This window comes from Anopheles aquasalis, chromosome 3 (assembly GCF_943734665.1).
Source record: "Anopheles aquasalis chromosome 3, idAnoAquaMG_Q_19, whole genome shotgun sequence".
NCBI lineage: Eukaryota > Metazoa > Arthropoda > Insecta > Diptera > Culicidae > Anopheles > Anopheles aquasalis.
In genome coordinates, this window is record NC_064878.1 from 34389504 (window position 1) to 34413782 (window position 24279).

The 24279-nt window shown below is 39.0% G+C and overlaps 3 protein-coding genes across 7 annotated transcripts; 2 read left to right on the forward strand and 1 right to left on the reverse strand.

Moving 5' to 3' along the window:
- Positions 1-1042: 1042 nt before the first annotated feature.
- Positions 1043-3999, forward strand: LOC126575850 (actin-related protein 8). Of its 2 annotated transcripts, none has more exons than XM_050236823.1 (4): positions 1043-1451; positions 1527-2696; positions 2753-2936; positions 3352-3999. In XM_050236823.1, exons 1-4 carry the CDS (start codon positions 1425-1427, stop codon positions 3648-3650), a joined length of 1680 nt encoding a protein of 559 aa, XP_050092780.1. In that variant the 5' UTR covers positions 1043-1424; the 3' UTR covers positions 3651-3999. The 2 variants fall into 2 exon arrangements, with proteins under 2 accessions (XP_050092780.1, XP_050092781.1); XM_050236824.1 differs by having other exon boundaries at positions 1049-1451; positions 2605-2696.
- On the reverse strand, positions 3965-12497 carry LOC126575810 (ras GTPase-activating protein raskol). Of its 2 annotated transcripts, XM_050236701.1 has the most exons (6): positions 11628-12497; positions 11395-11500; positions 9835-11162; positions 4910-6579; positions 4298-4695; positions 3965-4224 (listed from the first exon to the last, which is right to left on the reverse strand). In XM_050236701.1, exons 1-6 carry the CDS (start codon positions 12361-12363, stop codon positions 3996-3998), a joined length of 4467 nt encoding a protein of 1488 aa, XP_050092658.1. In that variant the 5' UTR covers positions 12364-12497; the 3' UTR covers positions 3965-3995. The 2 variants fall into 2 exon arrangements, with proteins under 2 accessions (XP_050092658.1, XP_050092659.1); XM_050236702.1 differs by lacking the exons at positions 3965-4224; positions 4298-4695; positions 4910-6579 and having other exon boundaries at positions 9366-11162.
- Positions 12498-14418: 1921 nt separating this feature from the next.
- On the forward strand, positions 14419-24172 carry LOC126575803 (small subunit processome component 20 homolog). 3 transcript variants are annotated; one of them, XM_050236675.1, is made up of 6 exons: positions 16729-16847; positions 16912-19242; positions 19302-22068; positions 22134-22299; positions 22381-23352; positions 23448-24172. In XM_050236675.1, the coding sequence occupies exons 2-6, from the start codon at positions 16986-16988 to the stop codon at positions 23982-23984; spliced, it is 6699 nt and encodes a 2232-aa protein (XP_050092632.1). In that variant the 5' UTR covers positions 16729-16847; positions 16912-16985; the 3' UTR covers positions 23985-24172. The 3 variants fall into 3 exon arrangements, with proteins under 3 accessions (XP_050092633.1, XP_050092631.1, XP_050092632.1); XM_050236674.1 differs by having other exon boundaries at positions 14866-19242; XM_050236676.1 differs by lacking the exons at positions 19302-22068; positions 22134-22299; positions 22381-23352; positions 23448-24172 and having other exon boundaries at positions 14419-16847; positions 16912-17052.
- Positions 24173-24279: the final 107 nt, after the last annotated feature.

The window sequence follows — 24279 nt, forward strand, 5'->3', positions numbered from 1 at the left end:
GACTTCAGTAGCTGTCAAATACATATTTACCAAATCGACAGAAAGCGTTTGGTGATACGAAGGATATCCGGAAATGTTCAATGATTTTGTCAGATGTAGGTGCTTAGGTGCTTATTCTGTAACTTGCGATTACGATGGCCTCAGGCGTTCGATGATTCATGCGAATTTCGAAACGTTTCGAAAACAATAAACAATTCAAAATGACAGTTTGGAGTAAAAAAAACTGTTAATTAACTTGTTTTTTTCGGTATAAAAACGACTTAACCTTTGTAATAATAGTATACGATTAGCAGAAAGAAATTATTGATGCACAATCAGGACGCTATAACTGTTTTTCAGATGCTCGATGCTCGATGTAAACAGAACGCCAGCTGTCGACCACAAAAATGCACTCGACATGCAGGCGATCGTGAACACAAAAATGAACACAAAATGAACCAAATGACTCATCGCCTAGAGGCCATCGTAATCGAAAGTTACAGAATAAGCACCTAAACAGAACGCCAGCTGTCGACCACAAAAATGCACTCGACATGCAGGCGATCGTGAACACCAAAATGAATACAAAATGAACCAAATGAATCATCGCCATCGTAATCGCAAGTTACAGAATAAGGTGCTTATTCTGTAACTTTCGATTACGATGGCCTCAGGCGTTCGATTCATTTGGTTCATTTTGTGTTCATTTGGTGTTCACGATCGCCTGCATGTCGAGTGCATTTTTGTGGTCGACAGCTGGCGTTCTGTTTACATCGAGCATCGAGCATCTGAAAAACAGTTATAGCGTCCTGATTGTGCATCAATAATTTCTTTCTGCTAATCGTATACTATTATTACAAAGGTTAAGTCGTTTTTATACCGAAAAAAACAAGTTAATTAACAGTTTTTTTACTTCAAACTGTCATTTTGAATTGTTTATTGTTTTCGAAACGTTTCGAAATTCGCATGAATCATCGAACGCCTGAGGCCATCGTAATCGAAAGTTACAGAATAAGCACCTAAGCACCTAATTCATACTCATTGTTTTCACCAAACGAGCGACTGATCGATCACTTACGGGGATCCGTGGGGCTGTTGGCCGCCGATCCGTAGGGCACCGCTTCCAGCGAGCATCATCCGCCGGTAACGCCCAAATCATCAGTGCTGTCTCGCGAAGGGATTGGAAACTTGACCTTTTACACTTTTAGAATCAGAATTCTTAAAAACTTGGAAAACTTGAACCTTCGAAACAGATTTCTTACTCCTCAAATCGAAAACAGCATCTCTGATTTCAACCAAAACAATCTTTCATAATCCTACACGGCCTGTCAGTTTTTTTCATTCATTTTTCTAATCTTCGCGAGCGGTTTTGTTCGGGATGACTTCACCTGGTTAATTGACACATCTTGGTGCCGATAGCCTTTATTCGTATCGAACGCCTAAGCATGCCTATAACCGGAGACTCTATACAGGTATTATTAATTAATATTCGCGTTTGTAACCAATTATTGCTATCATTTTAATCATTATTAATCATTTTATCATAGAGCAACTTAGCCCAAAACATAATTGTGATTCAACCAGGATCAATGTATTTGCGAATGGGTCGTTCATCGGATCCAAATCCGCGTCGGATGTTGCACGTTATTGCCAGACGTCGAAAACCCGGCGGCGCTATACATCAAGACCTATTCCTACCCTCGTTAAAAGAACTTAATGAAGAATCAATGCATGAATTAGAAATATGTAGAATGCAGCTTTCACGGGCCATGTCCGTTGGTTTACACCCATGCTCCGGAAATCAAGGCTACGAAATACCTCAACAAAGTGCAGCCGAATTCAATAGACTCTCCAAACCGGAGATCATAGCAAATACATTGAACGACTGGGACAGTGATATGATTGAGGATGTGGTTATTGGCGAGGATGTGCTTAAACTGAATCATAGAAAAGCTCAGTACAATTTGCACTTTCCTATTCGACGGGGAGAATTCAATATTCACAGTAACATAGGTGGTTCGCTTTTTTCGGTACTAACAGATTTGCAAACTATCTGGGAATTTGTGCTTTTCAGAATGATGAATATTTTATCGAAAGATATTTCGCACTATAAAGCAGTTCTCGTCGTTCCAGATATATATAACCGCATTCACCTTGGAGAGTATATGACATTATTGTTGAAACGGATTGGTTTTGGATCATGTTTCATTGTTCAAGATCATGTTTCTGCAACTTTTGGTGCCGGCCTGGGATATGCCTGTGTCGTAGATGTGGGGCATCAAAAAACATCCGTGTCTTGCGTAGAGGATGGAATATCGCAACCCCAAACACGCGTTCGATTCGATTATGGAGGGGGTGATGTATCACATGTTTTATACTGGTTATTGAAAAAATGTAACTTTCCTTATCACGAGTACGACGAGCAAAATCTCTTGGATACTTGGCTGCTTCAGAAGTTAAAGGAAAATCACGGTCACTTTTTTGAAGACACAATCACAAATATTGAAGAACGTTTCGTAGTTCAGCAGCCAAGCACGGAGAAACAAATTTATACATTCCGTTCTCATGATGAATTCAATATCGCACCATTAAGTTTGTTTTGCATCGAATTGCTTACTGTAACAGGCGCAAATAAGACCATGCCAAAAACGCAAAAGTCCTCTTCGTTATCACACCCGGAGGATTGTTTTGATGCTGAATATCTTCGAGAAACTGGGGTATGTTAAAACACATTGGCAGTTGCAAGTTTTATAATTTTTCTTTATTTTCTTAGCGTCGCAATAAAGAAACATTAGAACACGCCTCCCTCGAAGGTGCTGCAGAAAATCCTGAAGATGAAATAGGTACTGATGGTTTAGAGCAAGACCATAGAAATAATGACTGGGACTATTGGCTTCAACCCAATGGTCAATTGGTTGGCCTTGAACAGGCAATCGTGCAATGTGTAGAACGTTGTCGTAAGTTTCTCATCTCCTTTTAGTATTAAGGTGCTTATGATGGTGAGGCGATCGCTGACGAGTGATGCGTTTAATAATAGATTTCTCCTAAGGCATCAGCGATTACCTCACCATCATAACTACCTAAAGTCGTCATCATCATCGTTGACCATTGTAGCATATATCAGTTTTATTTATTGGAAAAAATGTAGAATTGGGGTTGTTTTTTGTTACTTCTTCGCATCTTTTCTATTTTTTTTTCGTGTAGATTCCATTGTAAAATATTTGCTTTGGCACTATTGCTTGTAGTAATTATTTTCTCAACAATTTCATACAATTGAAAAATAGCTCCTAACGCAACTGAGCTGTATTATTAAATATTATTGACAAGTTGAAATCATGAAATAATTTACTATATTTAAATTCATCTTTCCAGCCAACGAAGAACTAAAACGAAAGATGTATGGATGCATTCTTATAGTTGGAGGTGGAATGAAATTTCCTGGACTAAGTAGATGGCTCCAGAAGAAGCTAACGGAAAAAATACCAGCTGCATATCGTTCGGAACAATGTATCGTCATTAGTCCTAAAGACATAGATTCAGAAATAACTAGCTGGAGAGGAGCGGCAATCATGTCGTGTTTGGAGAGTGCTTCGGAATTATGGCTTAGTGAATCCGAATGGGGTCGATATGGTTGGCGAATTTTAAGAGAAAAAACCGTTTTTCTATGGTAAAGTTAAATGCTGAAACTTTCTTGCATTAAATCCGCATCCTTTCTTATCATTCGTTCTTGCTTGTTGCACTTGCTCAGCATTATCTGCTCCAGTGCGCATTTTCCGAATGAGCTGCGACAACTTCAAACTCAAACATTATTAAAAGAAACATTGCACATACACTATAAATTGATTTATAATGGCTGTTGATCACGCATGCCACACTGACCATATGAGATGCTGAAGTTCAGCCGTAAGATGGATTGTCGCGATTACCGTTGCAGCAAATGATGTGAACAAACTCTTCGACGAATGATAGTTTCATTGATACACATTTTATTGTTAAAATAAATGTAATTTGTTTCGCTAATTTGTTTCGCTGAAGTTATTATGAGGTATTAAATACTTTCCGGTCTGCGTACTATCGGTTCGATATTTCTTTTGTATACTAGAGAGAGCTGTTAGAAGTCTATTATTAGCAGCATCTAAAGCTGCAATCTGTTCGCACTGAGCTTCTATCACACGTTGTTTTTGCGATAAAGCCAGATACATTGTTTGTTGTTCCCTACGTAGCTCCTCCTCCATGATCAGCAACCTATAAAATAAAAATAAAGATTACTCATTAGGCACAAGTGAAACACCAGGCCTTAATAATTATAATAACTCGCCTTTTAATAATCCCACCTACAATGGTGTTATTGCCATTCGTGATATTTGTCAAATCGGTCCGAAGTTCATGTTTGAATTCAGACGTTTCTAATGTCGCATCTAACGCCGCATGTAAACGTTTAATCTCTCGCTCACATTGTTCAACCGATTGGATGTTATTTGATATCATATGATTACTTATTGTATGTTCCTCTATAGGTTTGCTATTATTATTCCTATTATTGCTTTGTCTCGAACACTTAATATATTGATGAACTCCCAGAGAGGAGTTATAGCGATATTCAGTATCGCTAAAGCATTCTGACAATGATCGTACAGAACTATGCGATGTGTGTCGCAGATACTCCTGTTCATCATAGTTATTGTTTCGCATTTCTAAACATTCATCTTGTTTGTACTGAAAAAAATAAAACATAAACATGTTCAATAATTACAATAAAACATATTAAGCATGTTTTAAAAAGAAAAAAAAGCGCTCAAGCTACAGCTACTACCGTTATTATCTGATTGCAAAGCTTTCCTACATATAGGCAGGCTAAGCTGAACTTTGAACTGTAGAAGCGCTTGTGGTTTCTTTACTTTTTTGTTTGTTCAAATAGTGATCATCTTACCTGCATCATCGGGTTTGTTGTTGGTATATCACATCTTCTAATTCCATTTGAATAAACCGTCGCTTGTTTAAGCATAGATCTAGAATCACTAGGCTCGATATTTCTAACAGAAATTGTTCCTATTGCAGCATTATACGTACAGTTCAACTCATTATCGACTTTCATGCTGAAATTATTGATACCCTCACTCCCCGCAAATTGACATGCTATTGGGATGACATCTCTATGCCCTCCATTTTCTTGGTTTCTACTTATTTCGTTAATATCAACGGATTTGTCTACTCGCACTCCTGGATAAAAATTCCATTTCTTTCGTTTTTCTTTAAAGATATGCGAATGCAGCATGTTAGCAGGCTCTTCAATCGATTGATCTGTTCGGTATGAATCCGTGTAAATTTTTAAAGAGTTGTTATTTTTTTCATTAAATTTGGGTTCGTTTATAGTACAGTCTGAGGAAAAAAATGTGGAAATTTTACGAACATTGTTCGCATTTCTTGTTAGTTGCTTATAATTCAATTGCGCTGCGTAACATTCCGAAAATACATTATTAAAAGGGATATTTTCTGAACCCGCTTTATCGCATGCTCCATGTTTGATATTAATGTCATTTGCAGTTGACCCTTTATAGTCGCTGTTGGAGCCATTCCAAGTGGCACTATTATTTTCAAGAACGTGCTGTTCATCAGCATAATTAAATAAATCTTGCAGATCCTCCAGGCACATTGGCATGTTAGAAGGATTCGATTCATTGTCTTCCATTGCTTGTGACTTGGCAGCCGCGTTCCAAAGGGACGCACAACCAACTTTATTTTCTATAATGTTCAAGGGTTCTCCCGTCAGTGAAGTTGTAGCTGAAAATTTGCGACTCAATGTATCATCTAAAGATAATCCACTTTTAAAATGTTTATCTAATGTGATGATTTCATTTGTATGTTCTGGATATGAGTTGTAATGCTCTAGTTCTTCTCGTTTTAGAAATGAGTTAGCAGAATGACCATTTATTTTGCGTGGCAGAGTGGAAGCACGTTTGTTCTGATTTATATTAACATTTGCTTGTCTCTCTTCTTGATGTTTCTTTTCCAGGATATCTAGGTTTTGTACTTGATAATTCTCGGCTCGGTCTTTGCCGATAGGAGGATTTACACAATGAAGACTGTCATATGAATTATGTAGCATTAATTTCATTCTGTTATGCAACATTGAACTCTCCTGCTTTTGTATTTTTTTTTCAAACATTTGTTGATCAAACCCATTTGCTGTGCTAATCAAAGAATGTTCATGTTTATTAAGTCTCTCTGAATGACTTAATATTTTTTCAGATTCCGTGACACTTGATAATGCCTTCAGAATGGTTGCAAGAGGAGACAATTCTTCACATTTATCTTTAGTTAGTTTTGCTAGTGTTTCTGGCAGTAAACTATGAAGAATAGCCAAATGTTTGCCTTGATCGATGTGCTGTGACCAATCGAGAGTGCTCTTATTCTCAGGATTCACTTGAAGACTCGAAATGTCAGATAAAAATTGTTTCATTCGTGGAGCTTCTTCCTCTACAAAACTGTTTAAGAATTCCATGAAATATTCCTTTCCCTGAAAGCGTGTAAAATTGGCTAGCGTTTGCAAAGTTTTTGCAACCAACGTCAAATTTCTTGTGGAAAGGGCTGAAGGCATCTCTGAGAAAGAAACACAAATAAGAAAACTTGTTTATCTACAAAATCTCTAATTCTATGTATTAAGTAATACACTCCTTCCAGTAATAATTTCAACCCGTATCATTATTGATTGGTATTGGTGAGATATGTTTACAGTGAAATTTTCGTATTTTTACGTGCATGTACTACACAGATACACGCATTTTGTTGTTTTCGACCTGTCTAGTTAGTATAAGACCATTTCAATTTTTCTTCAAAACCAATTTTATATTTGATTGTAAAAAATAGCCGCAGTTTGCAAATAATACAACTAATAAAGAGTTACTTTCCCGCTACGATTTGCAACCAGCAGAATGCGATTTGGCCTACTTTTCACCCTTTTTTCAGCGCCTACTGCTTTAAGCCTTCCCTTGCCTTAATAATTGCACTTTTGAGCTCATCAATTGAGGAAAACTGCTTCCCTTAGCGTAAATCTTATCTACAAGGATTCCCCAGATGTTTTCACCATGATTTAAATATGGCGAACGAGTAGACCAATTTCAATTTTAAGGTCCTTCATCCTCAGTGTCGCGTGTGAATGGCGGCACTATTCGGTTGAAATATATTTCTTTCGACCGGTTGGTGATCAAAGATGGGACTGAACAGCCTTCCAGAACCTTAATACAATCTTTGCACTTCATTTTGAACGACGTGAGAGCCAGCTTGAGCTTTCCAGCAGCGTAAAGTCCTCACCAAACCATACAGGAGCCTCCACCAAAGTTGCGGGTGGAGAAAAATATGCTCGTCTTTCCTTAACCCTCGGTTGGACACCCGGGTACCCGGGTACCCATTTCAAGTTTCAACGAATAAATGAATGCCTTCCCGTCAATATTTTTTTACGAAACTCCGGATCCCCAAAGTACATCTCATTTCAAGTCGAATTGGCGTTGAAATTGTTTTGATAACTCATATTTAAAGGTAATTATGGCCCGATGAAATTAACAGCCGCCCCGTGGCACCCGGGTACCCGGGTACCCCATACGTTGGCTATGCACATGGGCTATGTTTATAAACACAAAACAACTCTTTTTATCAACATTTATCCATGTTGACGTGTTTATCAATTGTTAATTAGGTAAACTACAATATTTTGATGAACATTTCATTACGTTTGAGCTTTTCAACGAGCAATAGGAGAAAAATAATCAACATATTTTGAAACCTTTTATGTGCAATTTAAATTATATATTATTTCTCAAACGGATTAAAAATGGTTCTTATATTGTAATTTTCTTAACATATGAGTGAATAATACACTAATCTTCATCAAAAAGGGTTTAGGCGGCATTTTAGTAGACCACAGAGACAAATATACATGGTGCGTTCAGAAAATGATGAGACTGGATTTTTCCTGACGAAACGTTTTGAGATAAGGTATTGAACTTTTTACGCCAACGTAGATATAGGATTTAGCTATTCAACGCACTTTATTTCATTCGGCTATGACAAACTGAAAGAAAATGGGACGATTTTTCATGAACCATGTTTTTATTTGATGTAACACCGTAGAATGTCTCCTTTCTATGGACCACTGGTACAGCCCATCGCGAACCTCTTCCTGGCACAGAGCACGCAAACAGAAATGTATGAGGACTTGATGAATTACTGGCACCAACGGAATGTTTTTCTGTAGGTCCGGATGATCCGCGCCAGGAAGAAGGTCCGGGTGATCCGCGCCAGACCAATGGTCCATAGAAAGGAGACATTCTACGGTGTTACATCAAATAAAAACATGGTTCACGAAAAATCGTCCCATTTTCTTTCAATTTGTAATAGCCGAATGAAATAAAGTGCGTTGAATAGCTAAATCCTATATCTACGTTGGCGTAAAAAGTTCAATACCTTATCTCAAAACGTTTCGTCAGGAAAAATCCAGTCTCATCATTTTCTGAACGCACCATGTATATTTGTCTCTGTGGTCTACTAAAATGCCGCCTAAACCCTTTTTGATGAAGATTAGTGTATAATTCACTCATATGTTAAGAAGATTACACTATACGAACCATTTTTAATCCGTTTGAGAAATAATATATAATTTAAATTGCACATAAAAAGTTTCAAAATATGTTGATTATTTCTTACCTATTGCTCGTTGAAAAGCTCAAACGTAATGAAATGTTCATCAAAATATTGTAGTTTACCTAATTAACAATTGATAAACACGTCAACATGGATAAATGTTGATAAAAAGAGTTGTTTTGTGTTTATAAACATAGCCCATGTGCATAGCCAACGTATGGGGTACCCGGGTACCCAGGTGCCACTGGGCGGCTGTTAATTTCATCGGGCCATAATTACCTTTAAATATGAGTTATCAAAACAATTTCAACGCCAATTCGACTTGAAACGAGTTGTACTTTGGGGATCCGGAGTTTCGTAAAAAAATATTGACGGGAAGGCATTCATTTATTCGTTGAAACTTGAAATGGGTACCCGGGTACCCGAGTGTCCAACCGAGGGTTAAGGAAAGACGAGCATATTTTTCTCCACCCGCAACTTTGGTGGAGGCTCCTGTATGGTTTGGTTAGGACTTTACTCTGCTGGAAAGCTCAAGCTGGCTCTCACGTCGTTCAAAATGAAGTGCAAAGATTGTATTAAGGTTCTGGAAGGCTGTTCAGTCCCATCTTTGATCACCAACCGGTCGAAAGAAATATATTTCAACCGAATAGTGCCGCCATTCACACGCGACACTGAGGATGAAGGACCTTAAAATTGAAATTGGTCTACTCGTTCGCCATATTTAAATCATGGTGAAAACATCTGGGGAATCCTTGTAGATAAGATTTACGCTAAGGGAAGCAGTTTTCCTCAATTGATGAGCTCAAAAGTGCAATTATTAAGGCAAGGGAAGGCTTAAAGCAGTAGGCGCTGAAAAAAGGGTGAAAAGTAGGCCAAATCGCATTCTGCTGGTTGCAAATCGTAGCGGGAAAGTAACTCTTTATTAGTTGTATTATTTGCAAACTGCGGCTATTTTTTACAATCAAATATAAAATTGGTTTTGAAGAAAAATTGAAATGGTCTTATACTAACTAGACGGGTCGAAAACAACAAAATGCGTGTATCTGTGTAGTATATGCACGTAAAAATACGAAAATTTCACTGTAAACATATCTCACCAATACCAATCAATAATGATACGGGTTGAAATTATTACAGTTATCAGTAGAGAGAAACCACTAAAAACGCAGGTGGTCTTATACTAACTGGAAGGAGTGTAGTAATATCGACCATACATACCATTCGTTATGTTGAACAGACTTGGCGAAAGAATGGCTGGACAAAGGAATCGCAGAAATAATGAAGCACTAATTAAATTATCTGCAATATCTTCTCGTCCTAATGTTTTTAAACGATCGCGAAAGGTCGAAAAACAAACTCGCAATTCCAATGGAAAAAAATCAATACTGCTTAAAATGGCTTTCCATATCATTTCAACAGTGCTACGCAATTCCTGCTGTTGTTTTAATAGCATCCCATCGGTCTTCATGGGATCTACTTCACAGTCTCGTCCAGAGTCAATGATTTTTACAATCGGTGCAAATAAAGTATCTTGTAAATATTGTTCTCCACACAGTTTCAAGAATGCTTCCATGCTTTTAGTTGCTAGAGAGTTTCCACGAAACGTAAGCCGTTGATCATCGACTCGTAACAAATCCAAAGCGACTACGTCAGCAAGGAAAGTAGGTACCATGTTTTGTGAGTGCATCACCAACACCAAAGCTTGCCCAATCTCTTCTTTAGCTTTAACTCCTATAACAGGTTCAATTAATTCGCATAGTTTTACATAGTTTTCTTTGAGATATGTTAAAAATTCTTGATATTCATTTATTGGCAGTATGGTAAGCGATTGGAATCGGCACTTTATTCTTATAGTGGATTGAGATTGTTTAGAAGAGCGTTTGCGTATACCCTCCATCTTTTCCGCCAGAATGGGATACCAATCTTCGCATAAACCATGCGGCATTACATCTTGAATACGAATACTAACCGATCCAATCAGTAAAAAATTGTCGCGCCGCTTTTTTTTATCAGCTTCGCAATACACATTTATCTTGATAATTTTTGGTTTAGGTATATCAAGAAATTCCAAACATTCACCCCAAAATAATATATCTTTGTTGAGTTTGGAAGAAGTGCGCCCATACAAAACATTGTCCAGATATATCTCACAAAAATAACGTTTTTTGGACGGCAGTGACTTGGCTTCATAAATCCATATTTTAAGGGAATTATCCTTTCGCAGTGTATTGATATTGTTAGGAATAAGCATTTTACGTAAACCGTGTAACCACAGATCCCGTTCTTGGCGTGACTTGCACGTGTAATGTTTAACACCGCATGAATCACTATAAATTTGGAAGCCATGGCGGTGTCCAAGGAGCGATGCATGAACAGGAAGAATACTAATTGTACCCCTATTTGGATAGTCAATTGACGATAAAGATACATGATTGGAAAGCAAATTTTCATGAGATCGTGAAAGGCGTAGGTCGTCTGTTTCGCACGTAGATACATTTACTTTCGTAACAGATTTGGTTCGCTTTAAAGGGGTTGATCGAAACGAGCTGAAACGAATCACAATCGTTTACCAAAATAATAAATAGTTATATAGAAGTTACCAAAAAAAAGTACATATACTTTCAACTAAATATACCTTTATATATCTGAATACCAAACTATAGCATAATTTTGTTTCTCTCAAATAAGATTTCAAATCTCTATTCCATTATAAATCTCAAATCTCTATTCCATTATAGTTGGTTTCACCAGACATATGAAAAAAACCGAGGTACTTACCGCTTTAAAAAAAAGTTTGATAATGATGATGAACATACTCTTTTTTTGTCTCTTGCTGGTAGTGTAAGAGCTGAACTTTGAAGACAAAGCACTTCGTCTGATCCATCTAGAAAACACGTAATAAGGAATACAATGAACACAGTATACGATTTTATTGGACGACCTTGTCATGAACGTGACTCTTAAATGAAAAAAACCTTCACAATTCATATGTTGATATGTTTAATTATTACCTGCATTTGGTGAGGTTTTCAATTGGATTTCATTTTCGTCTCGGCTGAGTATGGCACGCAGAATAGAATCATTCGCAGTTCTATCCGACAGGAATTTGGAAAGTTGCTTGGTATCTAGTGCTTTCACTGGCACATTTGCTTGACATACATCAAAGCTACTTATGGCACATTTTGGGGTAATTGTTTTCATTAAAGAATTGTGTCTATATAGTTTAATTGATGAAGATCGTCGAATGAAGTTAATTGACTTTTTTGTTGTTCCAGAAGACTGCAATGTGCATTCCGAAGATAAAGTAGAAGAGTTACTATGGACAGTTCCCGTTCCAACGGTTGGCAACAAAGTGATTGGAACCTTCGACGAATCGAAAATAGCCTTAGAGCTTGTTGGATCTGACATTACTTTTTCCTTTGCTATAGGTGTTTCAATATTGCTCCTCCATGCAGTGGTATTTTCACGATCTGTTAGGTTATTAGAATTCGCATTGAGTACAACGCCATATCGCTTCATTCTAGAGGTGCGGATGGAGTCATCTTGGCTTGGCTGATCTATGCAAACAGTCTCCATTGAACGTTCATTCAATTCAGCCACAGAGGAGCATAGTTGCATATTTTTTATGAAAGGAAGCTTTGTATCTATTCTCGCAGAACTGATGCTATCAGCTTTCAGTGATATGTAGAAAGTTGACTTCCGACGATCGTCGTTTTCTATCGCAGTAATGTGTATCGTCGGATTCATTTGTATCGAATAAAAAAGCAAGACCTACTACAAAACCATACACTAATTGATAGGTTTCACTTTTTGCATCTATCTAGAAACCCTGCAATATTAAGCAGAATGATTTGTATAGTCTAATTATGGGCAACCTTTGAACAATATTACTAAATTGACAATCCCATATTTGTGAATAAAAAATACACGTTATGATTACATTCGATTTGTAACCCAGTGAGCGGAATCGTTGGAAAATACTGGGGTAAAAGATTAAAATAGGCCCCCCCACTCACGGTGAGTTACTGAGTGACCGAAAAAACCGCTTTTTAACTGATTAAATGTATTTTTTTCACCCCTCCCCCTTCACTAATACATTAATTTACGTTTGCGCATATTATAATGGAGATTTGGCTACTAAAAATGTAGAAATTACCCAACAAACCAGGGCACTCACTTTTTCGTATGCTCACTGTAGGAGTGAGCGCGACTTCCGATGAAACAGCACTATTCAAAAGCCTCAGCGAGAACCTTTGCGTATGAGCGCGAAAGAGATGGTCGATGAGATGGAAATACTTTTAGCCGCTTTCGTCGTCGCCGCTTAAAAGCGCGCCGGACTTGGATCGAATCCGGACTCGGCACCGCGATTTTATGCATTTTTTTGCATTTTTTGCATGCATTAAATAAATGCATCTAATTGTCGTACGATAATGGTACAACGTCTCAGACCGTTTCTACACCCGTGTGACAGAAATCGCTCACCGCCACTCAAATTGCCCTGTTAAGAGACTAACAGGGCGCTAACAGGGCGCTAACAGGGTAGAAATCTTGCTGCTGTTTACAGGCCCGTGTGACAGAAATCGCTCACCGCCACTCAAATTGCCCTGTTAAGAGTCTAACAGGGCGCTAACAGGGCGCTAACAGGGTAGAAATCTTGCTGCTGTTTACAGGGCTTTTGCGCATGTATTGGTGCCATTTTCCACGCATTTTTGCGATGGTGTGTGTGTCATCCTACCGTACCCCTGTGCCCAGTAGCCCCGCCCCCTATGATATTTCGGATCAATATGAAGCACGCAAAAGCATAATTTCATTTTCACCAATTTTATTTCCACCTTTGAATCGGACACTCTGCCTCGCAAAACACATCACAAAACACAACACTTCGCACAACACTCCTCTGCTTCGCTGCCTGTCCCACGCTGATTGATGCCAGGATGCTGCCGAAAAAAGACAACATGATTGATCATGATCAGATTTGGGTGCTTATTCTGTAACTTTCGATTACGATGGCCTCAGGCGTTCAATGATTCATGCGAATTTCGAAACGTTTCGAAAACAATAAACAATTCAAAATGACAGTTTGAAGTAAAAAAACTGTTAATTAACTTGTTTTTTTCGGTATAAAAATGACTTAACCTTTGTAATAATAGTATACGATTAGCAGAAAGAAATTATTGATGCACAATCAGGACGCTAAAACTGTTTTTCAGATGCTCGATGCTCGATGTAAACAGAACGCCAGCTGTCGACCACAAAAATGCACTCGACATGCAGGCGATCGTGAACACCAAATGAACACAAAATGAACCAAATGAATCGAACGCCTGAGGCCATCGTAATCGAAAGTTACAGAATAAGCACCTTGATCAACAAAATATTTTTCAATTTCTTACCATTTTCCGTTGTCGCACATGCCCACAAACAATGTCCACGGGTTTAGATGCTCCGTAGCACAAACGAATGATACAAATTCACAGCAAGACTAGCTTTTTTCTTCAAAATTTTCGGATGCACGATCGCTGCATATCTTGCCTCTTGCGTATCGTTTTCAACTGACGCCATGTTGGATCCAGGCCTTAGCAGAAATTTTCACCTTCCTCTTTCGATCGCCGTGCCCTTACACAAACACACGCGCACGGGGCCGTGTCCGAACACGCAGCGCTCGTGAGCGATCGAGTGAATGGTGAGACAGCATCAAAACAAACCGTAGGAGTGAAAGAGATAGCGTGTACTCGAAAGAAAAAAATCGACTGCTTGACAAAAAGTCTGTCAACAGGGATGGCCTCAGGCGTTCGATGATTCATGCGAATTTCGAAACGTTTCGAAAACAATAAACAATTCAAAATGACAGTTTGAAGTAAAAAAACTGTTAATTAACTTGTTTTTTTCGGTATAAAAACGACTTAACCTTTGTAATAATAGTATACGATTAGCAGAAAGAAATTATTGATGCACAATCAGGACGCTATAACTGTTTTTCAGATGCTCGATGCTCGATGTAAACAGAACGCCAGCTGTCGACCACAAAAATGCACTCGACATGCAGGCGATCGTGAACACCAAATGAACACAAAATGAACCAAATGAATCGAACGCCTGAGGCCATCGTAATCGAAAGTTACAGAATAAGCACCAAAAAGTCTGTCTTGGGAGCAGGAGCGAGAAAATGCGCTGCGTCAACGGGGTTACCAACAAAATTGTTGATGGAAATATATGCATCCAGTTTGCCGGAGCTGAATTAACGCGTGTTTTGGTTTCTGTTTTGAGGTTGGAATCCGAAGCGTGTTCTGTATTTTGTGCGAAACTGACTACAAAAATTGCGGAAAATTATTTTACTGTTTCGTGTACAATAAGTACAAACCCACCGGTGTGCTCCTTGGAAAAGTAGGCTGAGACTGTACGAAAGACTTGGAGCAGCTTGGAAAACAGTTAAAAAAATCGCTAAAAGGTCTAAAAGCCGCTGACCAGAACGAGAGCAGCACGTGCTTCAATAGAGCTAAGTTGGAGTTTACAAATTGAACTTTGACTGAGTTTAACTGATCACGATGAAGAACAGACCCGTGAAGCACAAATCATCCAATAATTTTCATTTTAAATCCTTCCGTGATCGAATCAAAGAAGTCGACATTCGCCGCAGCGCATTGTATCGCTTGGAAGAAACTTCCGAAGATAGACTCTCAGAGCAAAGTGGTACTTTTTTCTACGCGGCGCTTAAGACATGGTCGGTCTTAAATTTAACAAACGAATACGCCGAATATCAACGTCTATTTAAAGATTCGAACACGCTGTCCTTGCTACTCTTCAACAAAAATGATATCATGGCCCATCTTCTGAACTGTTTGCGAAAAACATCAGATGCGGCTGTGCAGCCGTTACTGGAGTTGGTGGTAGCAGTGGCGAAAGATTTGCGGAAAGAATTTCATAATTACTTTGCATCCGTGTTCAATGTACTGGTCCCGTTTCTTCACTCTTCCAGCGCCGATCGCGTAGAGTGGACACTGATTTGTCTGGCACATCTATTTAAAGCACTAAGGGGCTTTCTACGAAACCATTTTACAAATATTTTTGATCTGCTAGTGCCACTACTTAACGAATCTGATTCCGTTCATCATGCCGTGAACTTTGCAACCGAATGCCTCGGATATCTTGCACGAGATCTTAAGGAGAAGCGAACGTTGATTGATATGCTGTTAAAATTCCAGATGCAGAACGACGCTAGAACATCCGTATGCGGTCATGTACTGTTTGAAATATTGAACGGAGTGCAGAACCAATTCCACACAACAGCTAAACAAACGATGCAGCAGTACTTCGATATACTGCAGCAACTAAATCAGGACGATAGTGACCATTTGCAGGAAATTCTGACTCAAACTATTACAGATATTGTTGAGTACATTCATCCTGGAGATATAGTCATATTTTGGGACACCGTTCGAAACACTATCGAACATTGCATAAACCTGCTCAGTATTCAGCAAATTGAAGTCACAAGCACCAGCACCGATCCTAATATCATAACATATTTAACACGAATATTGCAGTTGGCTGGAATAGTACTGGAGTATAAAGATGGCAAGCTTCTCGGAAATAGTGCCCCAACAGTTGTGTCGCAGCTGATACGATTACTTGCTTTCTCGCCTAGTAACTGCGACGGGTTTTCCGAAACAATCGTCAGCCACATCATAATTTTGCTTCGATCGAAGAACATTCAGCTGTCGCACTTGGAAGCTAGCCGCTTGACGAGAAACATGTTGATGCTCGACAAGCGTTCCCTGTATGAAAGATTCATCTCATCAACTGTACATTGTCCTGTATTTGAAACGCTTATTTGGCCATGTTTTGTGAAAAAGCTTGACGATGATTTCGACGATGCTCGTCTTCTGTTTCTGGCTGATCTGCTGCTACAGAAAGTTCCACAAAGCGTCAACGGCCTGCAGTTATCTAAATGGAAACCCTACCCAGTACAAGTTATGTCCAACGGAAAAGTTCAATTTTATATAGACTCTATGCTCGCTGCTGATGTGCTAGAAGTAGAGAATGTACTAGAGCAGTTTGAATTGTACCTTTGTGCGTTGATCGTACTGCCACATCTGACATGCTTCAAAGCGAAAGCAGAAATCGCGAAAAATTTAATCAAGTTTGTGTTATCGCTAGTGCATGTTGCCGAAACAGCAGTATCCAACATACCAGAAAAAAAGAAATTGGCCAAAATTGTTCAACTAATTACGGTAATGTTAGAAACAATTGTGCACCTGAACAAAACCGATAAAAGAAGCATATTTTGTGTTTTAGAGAGTCTACTGGGCATCATAACCTTAAACGACTGCCTGCTACTTAACAGTGTGCATCTACTTGTGGTTTTCACTATGGATCGTTGGCAATCTATGGCAACATATCAGGAGTTTAGAAGATTGCAAAACTGTTTAAGTCCCCTTCTCTCATCATTTGACGTAACGATCAGACATTTGTCTGCAGATATATTAGCAAAATTTGATCATTTGCCTGAGCTGAGTGCTGGTTTGGGACCATTGTACAAAACAATTGCGAGGATTGAAAGCATCGAATCGCTAGTACATACCTACCGTGAGCAAGTACTACTGTTCCAGGATTTGGCGTACAACAGTCAGTTCTTCAAGAAATCGTCAATTGTAGGCCAAAGTAAAGAATGGACCGAAATTACGCTACGCTATATGATGTCAATATATTCGGTCAACTTTAAATTACTGTGGGAACCAGCCTCAAGCATCATTCGAAATTATGTAGACAATATGACAAACAATGAATATGAATTATTTTGGCGAGTTTTTGAAGCTATGCTAACAATGGCTGAGAGGAAAATTCCATACGAACGGCCTTGGCAAAATTGGGAGGATCCCGATGATACATCCAATATCATTCTTGCCAGAGTGATGCCCTTCTTGATAAAAAAGAAAAACATTGACTACAACAATGTGCTCATTCAGCTTCTCAACATGCTACGAAGCTGTACAGTCTTTTGTCGTAAGCACGGAGATCGCATCGTGGATAGTTTCTTCTCTTTTCTCAATTCGACCAGCATGGATGATAACGAAGACACGACAAATGTTGTAGTGGAAGCCAAGCGTCGTAAAAGCAGCCCGCATAGACAGCAGATCCTGCTATGTTATCTCAATATGTGTAGCGAACTAAACAAAGAATTGATACAAGATAAGATAGAACAACTGTACGTTGTTTATAAAAACTTTATCAGTAGTAGGAACGAAGAACTTCAACAAGCCGCGCTAAATGGTATCTTTGCGCATGGTAAATCGCATTTAATGCTTTATAAAGACTTCATTACCCGTTTAACAAACGATAAAACACTCAGTAATGCATTGCTATCGACGTTCGAGCCGTCGGATAAAGAAACGGCAGCGAGTAGCACACCCGTTAACATTGCAGAACAGCATCGACCGGATGTAGTACAGTTAATCTTGAATGTCTTAGATAGAAAAATGATACATAATCTAAGTTGTAGAGATGATGTCCATAGTGGCCAACATAAGTCTGCAATTCTTACATTTATCGGGCGTTTGCGTGAAACTGAGCTTGAATGGTTATTGCAACGTTGGTTTGAACCATACTTAAAGCTACTAAAATCGACACCTCTCGAAACGGTACAATGTTTAATGCGTGAAAATAGATGCGATACTTCCCATGCAATCCCGATTACGAACTCTTACAAAGTCAACACACTTCTCAGCTTACTGGCAACGCTGCAAATGGAAGCGGGGCTGTTGCCGGGAGCTCAATTCTCTGTAAGGTTAATGCACTTGAAAATTGCATTTGATGCCTTGGTGATCCAAATGGATCATATAATCTACAAAAAATACAAATCGCGCGCATTGTTGGACCTGGTTGATTTGATTGACCACTACGGTCAACAATATCAGTGGACGAAAGAGGAGATCGAAGCAATCCTGCATGTACATGTGTGGCCGAACTTGGAAAATCTGCCTAAGGATAGTATCCATAGTGCAACACCACTCTTAAAACTACTTTTCTCGTGTAGTCGAAGCGAAAGGTTATATACCGTTCTAGAGAAACCTCTATGTGAATTTCGGCCTGCAGCAGAGAAATCAATTACGCCACTATCCGCAATGATTGCGCTTCTGAAAGGATCAAAAACCAGCAGCAAAGTTTGCCAAGATATATTTACTGCACTAGCTATGATGTTGGATGCTGAAGACAACTTTTGTAAGGAATATGTTAGTGCAGCTGATAAATCAACCGGCAGAAGCAGGTTGCTTCAACCCTATGTGAAAGATTTGCTAGAATTCATTCGCTCGTCGTTGCGACAAAAGGGTACTATTTCGTTTCACTTACTTGTTATATTGCAGAATCTGGTCGATTCTAATTTGATTGGTAGTGATGAAAACGGAGAACCGGTTGAAGACGATCGTAATTTGTTGCTTAGTTCGCTGTTTCCAATACTTATAAAAACGGTAAGCGGCATTCACGATGAAGCTACTATAACTCAACACGAAACAAGGGAATTCATACGCCGTTTACATATCATCGTCATGAGTCTGCTAGTCCAGATTACTGAACCTGAGCGCTACGTAAAGCAGTTGGCATACATGTTGGAAATGGTGAAGGATTTGGGTATGTACAGGTGTTTTTTCGACTAATTCAATGTTTATGGATTGTTTTATCTTCTGCAGGATCCCGGAAGATGCTGTTCGACATATTTGACGCGTTAGCAACATTGAATTCACGAGAGTTGCAATTTATAGCAATTATAGTGCGCCAAATGAATGCAATGGATAACCGGTGGATTGATCAGCCGGACCACTCGACTCGAGCAGGTGCCTTCCGCGCAATTGATGGGCTGTTGATTGAAACTTCTGACGACCTTCAACAAATAACAGGCCGAATATGCATCGTTTATTTGTCACAAAGTTGTCACGTTTTGCGGTTTGAAAAGGAGCTTTCAGCTCGACAAATCGCTTTTGATAATGTTTGCAAAATATTGAAATATCTGTGTGCGGATGCAGGCCACGAGATTAGTCCCACTGATAGACACTATTGTATAGAGAAAATAGTTCTCAAATCGGTTTTGGATGGACTAAAGGTTAGGCGATTCGACGATATACGCAATGATGCAATTCTACTGCTAGGTGAACTTTCACGTAAATTGGGGAGAATATCGATACATCAAGAGTGTCGTGTTTTTAGAGAATTGTGGCATTTCACCGGTCAGGCGCCAGGAATGGGCAAAGAGATGGATTTCTTTGATAATATTACCCATTTGCAGACTCATCAGCATTGCAAAGCATTAAAGAGATTAGCTAATAAGCTTTTGATTTTGAACGAAAATGATGATACCAGCAGCAAGTTATCTCCACGCACAGTTATCCAGTTTTTGCTCCCCATCGTTTCTCACTACGTATGTAATGAAAATTATCGAACGCAAACAAGTATAATCGATGAGGCTACTCACTCTATCGTCCAAATGTGCCGAATGCTACCTTGGCGAAGCTACAAAGCCGTATTACTGCAATACCTGAGACGATTGAAATATTGCTGGGACTATCAGAAACAGTTATTGAAAATAGTAATTGGCATCATGGACGCTTTCCATTTTAATCTATCAGAATTAGCAACGGATAGCCATGAAACATCTTTGGCGATCACGAATGCCCTAATGAACAGAAAGTTGGAAATGAACGCCGACATCACTGGTCATAATTTGATATCCATCGTTTCAAATGCCGTACATTTAGATGAAACAGGCGAGTTAAAAAAAGATTTGAACAACGAAGAAGAACATGTGGAAAATGATGTAGTGTTGCATCAGCAACAAAACGATTTGTTCAAGACAACCACTGAAATTGTCGATGATATAACGCAGAACGTTGTGCCAAACCTCTTGTCTTCATTCAATTTTGCCACAGAATATTTACAATCAATCAATGGAGGTAAAATCGGTAAATTTCAATTAGACAAAAAAGCGCGTTTTGCTAAACAAAAAGAAGAAATACTGAAGTTACCGATTGCGATGGCAATAGTAAAACTTTTCATGAAACTGCCTCCTGAGCAGATAGAGATAAATCTACCAAAATTGATCATCAAAGTAATTACCTTTCTAAAATCACGCTTAAAGTCAGTCCGAGCGCAGGCACGCAACACTCTTGCGCACATTACCATTGAGCTTGGGCCGATGTATTTCAGTTTCATACTCCAAAATCTGTTGGTAATGCTCACACGTGGCTTCCAGCGGCACGTCCTTACATTCACCGTCCACACGCTCATAGAACGGGCCCAAAAGCATTTGGCCAACGAAAATGTCATGCATGATATACTACAAACGGTGCTACATATTTGCATTGAAGACATATTCGGGCAGTTGATCGGAATAGTGCGTGGAACAACGATTGAAAGTGGTACATTAAAAAGAGTATCTGCACCAGAGTCGAAATCGTCACGCAAACCCTACCAAACACTTTTAATTTTAGGGCAGTATGCACGAGAAGAGATGCTCATAGACTTGTTTACCCCTTTCTGTGGCGTGCTTCTACACTACCGCACGTATCAAACTGTAAAAAAAATACAAGATGCATTTCGTCGTATTTCGATTGGTATAATTTCGAATGAAACAATTCAAGCGGAAGCACTTCTAGTTTTCATTCATGGAATGTTGTCGGGAGACATTTTTGCTCAATGCATTGCTTCTTCTTCGAACGATAGCAATCATCATAACATCTTAGCAACCAAAACTTCTGAAAATTCGGAACAATTGCCAGCCGGTATTCTCGAAACGGGGACCACCTACCTAATACCGTCCGAACCGAAACGATACGGTTCTACATCAATCAACCTAGAAGATTGTTCCGGAGACCAAAAAAATGATAACTTGTTTCTTGAATGTGGTATGCAATTACTTTTAAATTTTATCGAACGCAAGCACGTCGAAACACGCCATGATCATGAGCAAGGACATACGTTTAAACAAAGCATGAATCCGATTATTCCAATGTTGGTTCAGTCATTGGATAGTAAGGACACGAAAATCATCTGCCTCTCATTGAACTGTCTAAGTGCACTTTGGAGTACCCAATGGCTAATACCGTATATGGAGGAACGAACAACAATGGAGTCGATCGTACAATACATTTTTGCCCTTCTTCATCGTTACAATACTGTCGCAATCGATGTGAATGCTTCTAACTTTTCTATAGTACGAGCCAGCTTTAAAGCGATAGTTGCGCTACTCAAATACTTCAAAGGTTCATACCTATTTACTGATGAACAGCTACGGCTGCTGATACTATACATTGAACAAGACATCTCTGTAGGCGGTGGTCGCCAAATGATGGCTTTCGTATTGGTGCGGTCACTCATAGCGAGAAGAGAAAATTTTCCTGAACTGCATTGTTTAATGGAAAAAATATTTGAAATTTGCATTCGCTCCGAAAGCGCCAGTGAAAGGTATATTTCAAAGGGTTCCCTTTACATGTTCTTTATTATTGTGTTATACTTTCTCTTACTTCTAGATCCGAGTGCCGTCAAATCGCAGTAGAGTATATCATGTGTTATCCTGTTGGTAAAAAAGTTCAAACACATCTACTTTTTCTGACGGACCAACTACAATATGTCATGCCAACTGGTCGTCAATCGGCGGGGCAGTTGTTGAAAGAACTATTCCAGAGGCTTCCCAAGGTATGTTACTTACATTATAGTGTTACTTGTTATTACTCATTCATTGTTATACTCTTGTTGTGTTTGTTTTTATTCTTGCAGGAAGCAATAGAAAACCAACACATTGTACTTTTCTTCGCCTTAGGTGTTCGTTTATCAAATGAAAGTGACAAAGATAACCGAGCGCTTGTAGCCGAATGTATTGAAAAATTACTTGAGCGATTGCCGGTGAAACGTAAGAGTAATCTCGTTGTGATACTGCACGAAATGCTTGCTGATCATTTGAATAAGCATCGTGAACTGGCGGGGCAACTTCTTTTGCGAATAGTTCGATCAGAACCAACACAGTCCTTTATCAATAGTTGGCTCCCTACTGCATACCCTTTATTACTGGCAAACCTAATGCCGCAATTTGATAGCAATAGAACAACTGATAATGTTGAGCCAGGGAAATTTGTCAAACCCATTGTTACACCTTTTACGACATTACTGAATGCAGACACTAGAGGCGATCATCTTATCATACAGACACTGCATGTGTTCGATGAGCTTTTACGATTGGATCCAGCACTATTAACAGAGAGACTATACTGGGACATGATTGATTCGCTGGCTTATGTTTCACAGGCTTTGCTAGCAAGTGGTCATCATTGGGTACGTCTTGGGGCATTACGATTGCTTTATCGGATAATCAATTCCCTCGATTTCAACGCGATTCATGAAAAAATTCAAGCAGAATTCGAGGGATTGGAAATTAACCATGTAACTTCGTTAAAGAGTACGTCCACTGCTCATACAGCCCCCGGAAGACAATTTTTCTATTACGCACCATTGCGTGACTGTAAGTCACTTGCGTTGGATCTATGCGCACAGCTAACACCAAGTAGTGCCCTGTACGACAGCCATGAAGATGAAACAGTTCGATTTATCACTCAGATACTGTTTCTCGTGGCAAACATTCTGCGTTTGGTACCGTTAAATGCTGCTAACAAAATAAATTTGTACTGGCTCATTCGACGTGTGCGATACGTAATACAGACTGAAATCGTAAAATCTCCCAAATGCTATACACTGGTAAGAATCTAAATCATAGCATCTCTAATTCTACTTCTACAATTACGAATACACCTGAGTGCGGTATACGAAATGACATTTTTCTGTATTTCCAGCGGAAACATGCACTTCACTGGATGACTTCTGTAGTATCCATTATCGAGCAAAACACATTGGAACGACTAGCTCCGTCACTACTCATGCCAGCTGTGAGAGAACTATCGATTCTGAAAAATAGATCAACGGAACCTACCGACCAACAGGACGTCATTGCTAAATCAGCGGTAAATAAGGTGGCATTAAAACTATGCAAGGAAATTAGAATCCGTCTAGGATCATCAACATATGATAAAATTCGTTCAGCGCTTGAACAATCTGTTATAGCAAAAAGGATAAAGAGGAAAGTTCAGATAGCCAGAGAAAAAATCAATCAACCCCTCAGAGCTGCGCGTCGCAAGGCAAGCAAAAATATGAGGTATAAAGATGCAAAAAAACGGAAACTGCAAAATCAATCAAGCACTGACACTGTTAATGACAATAATTCGCAAAGTATCAGTAGTGTAGGAAAAAAGCGTCCGTCAACATATTCAGCTAAAAGAGCTGGCGGATCTAAAAGACGGCGTAATATGGAAACACTGTTTAAAAGTTGTTAATATTATTCGTGAATCTTTTTGCATCTGATCATTCTGATCATTTCACATCAACACATTTGATCATTTCACAAAAAATAGCTATTACTAAAACCATATTTATATGGATAACAATAATTCGCGTTTCAAATAGTGAAACAATAGCATCTTGTTAAGTTGGAGATACAAGAATACACATTTGGTGGATGACATTTCGTTGTATGATTATTTTCTATTATTGTTCAATACTTATTGATTATTCATGCATCGATAGCTCTATTCTCCCTTGCGCTGGAAAAGAATGCTAATATTGTACCAA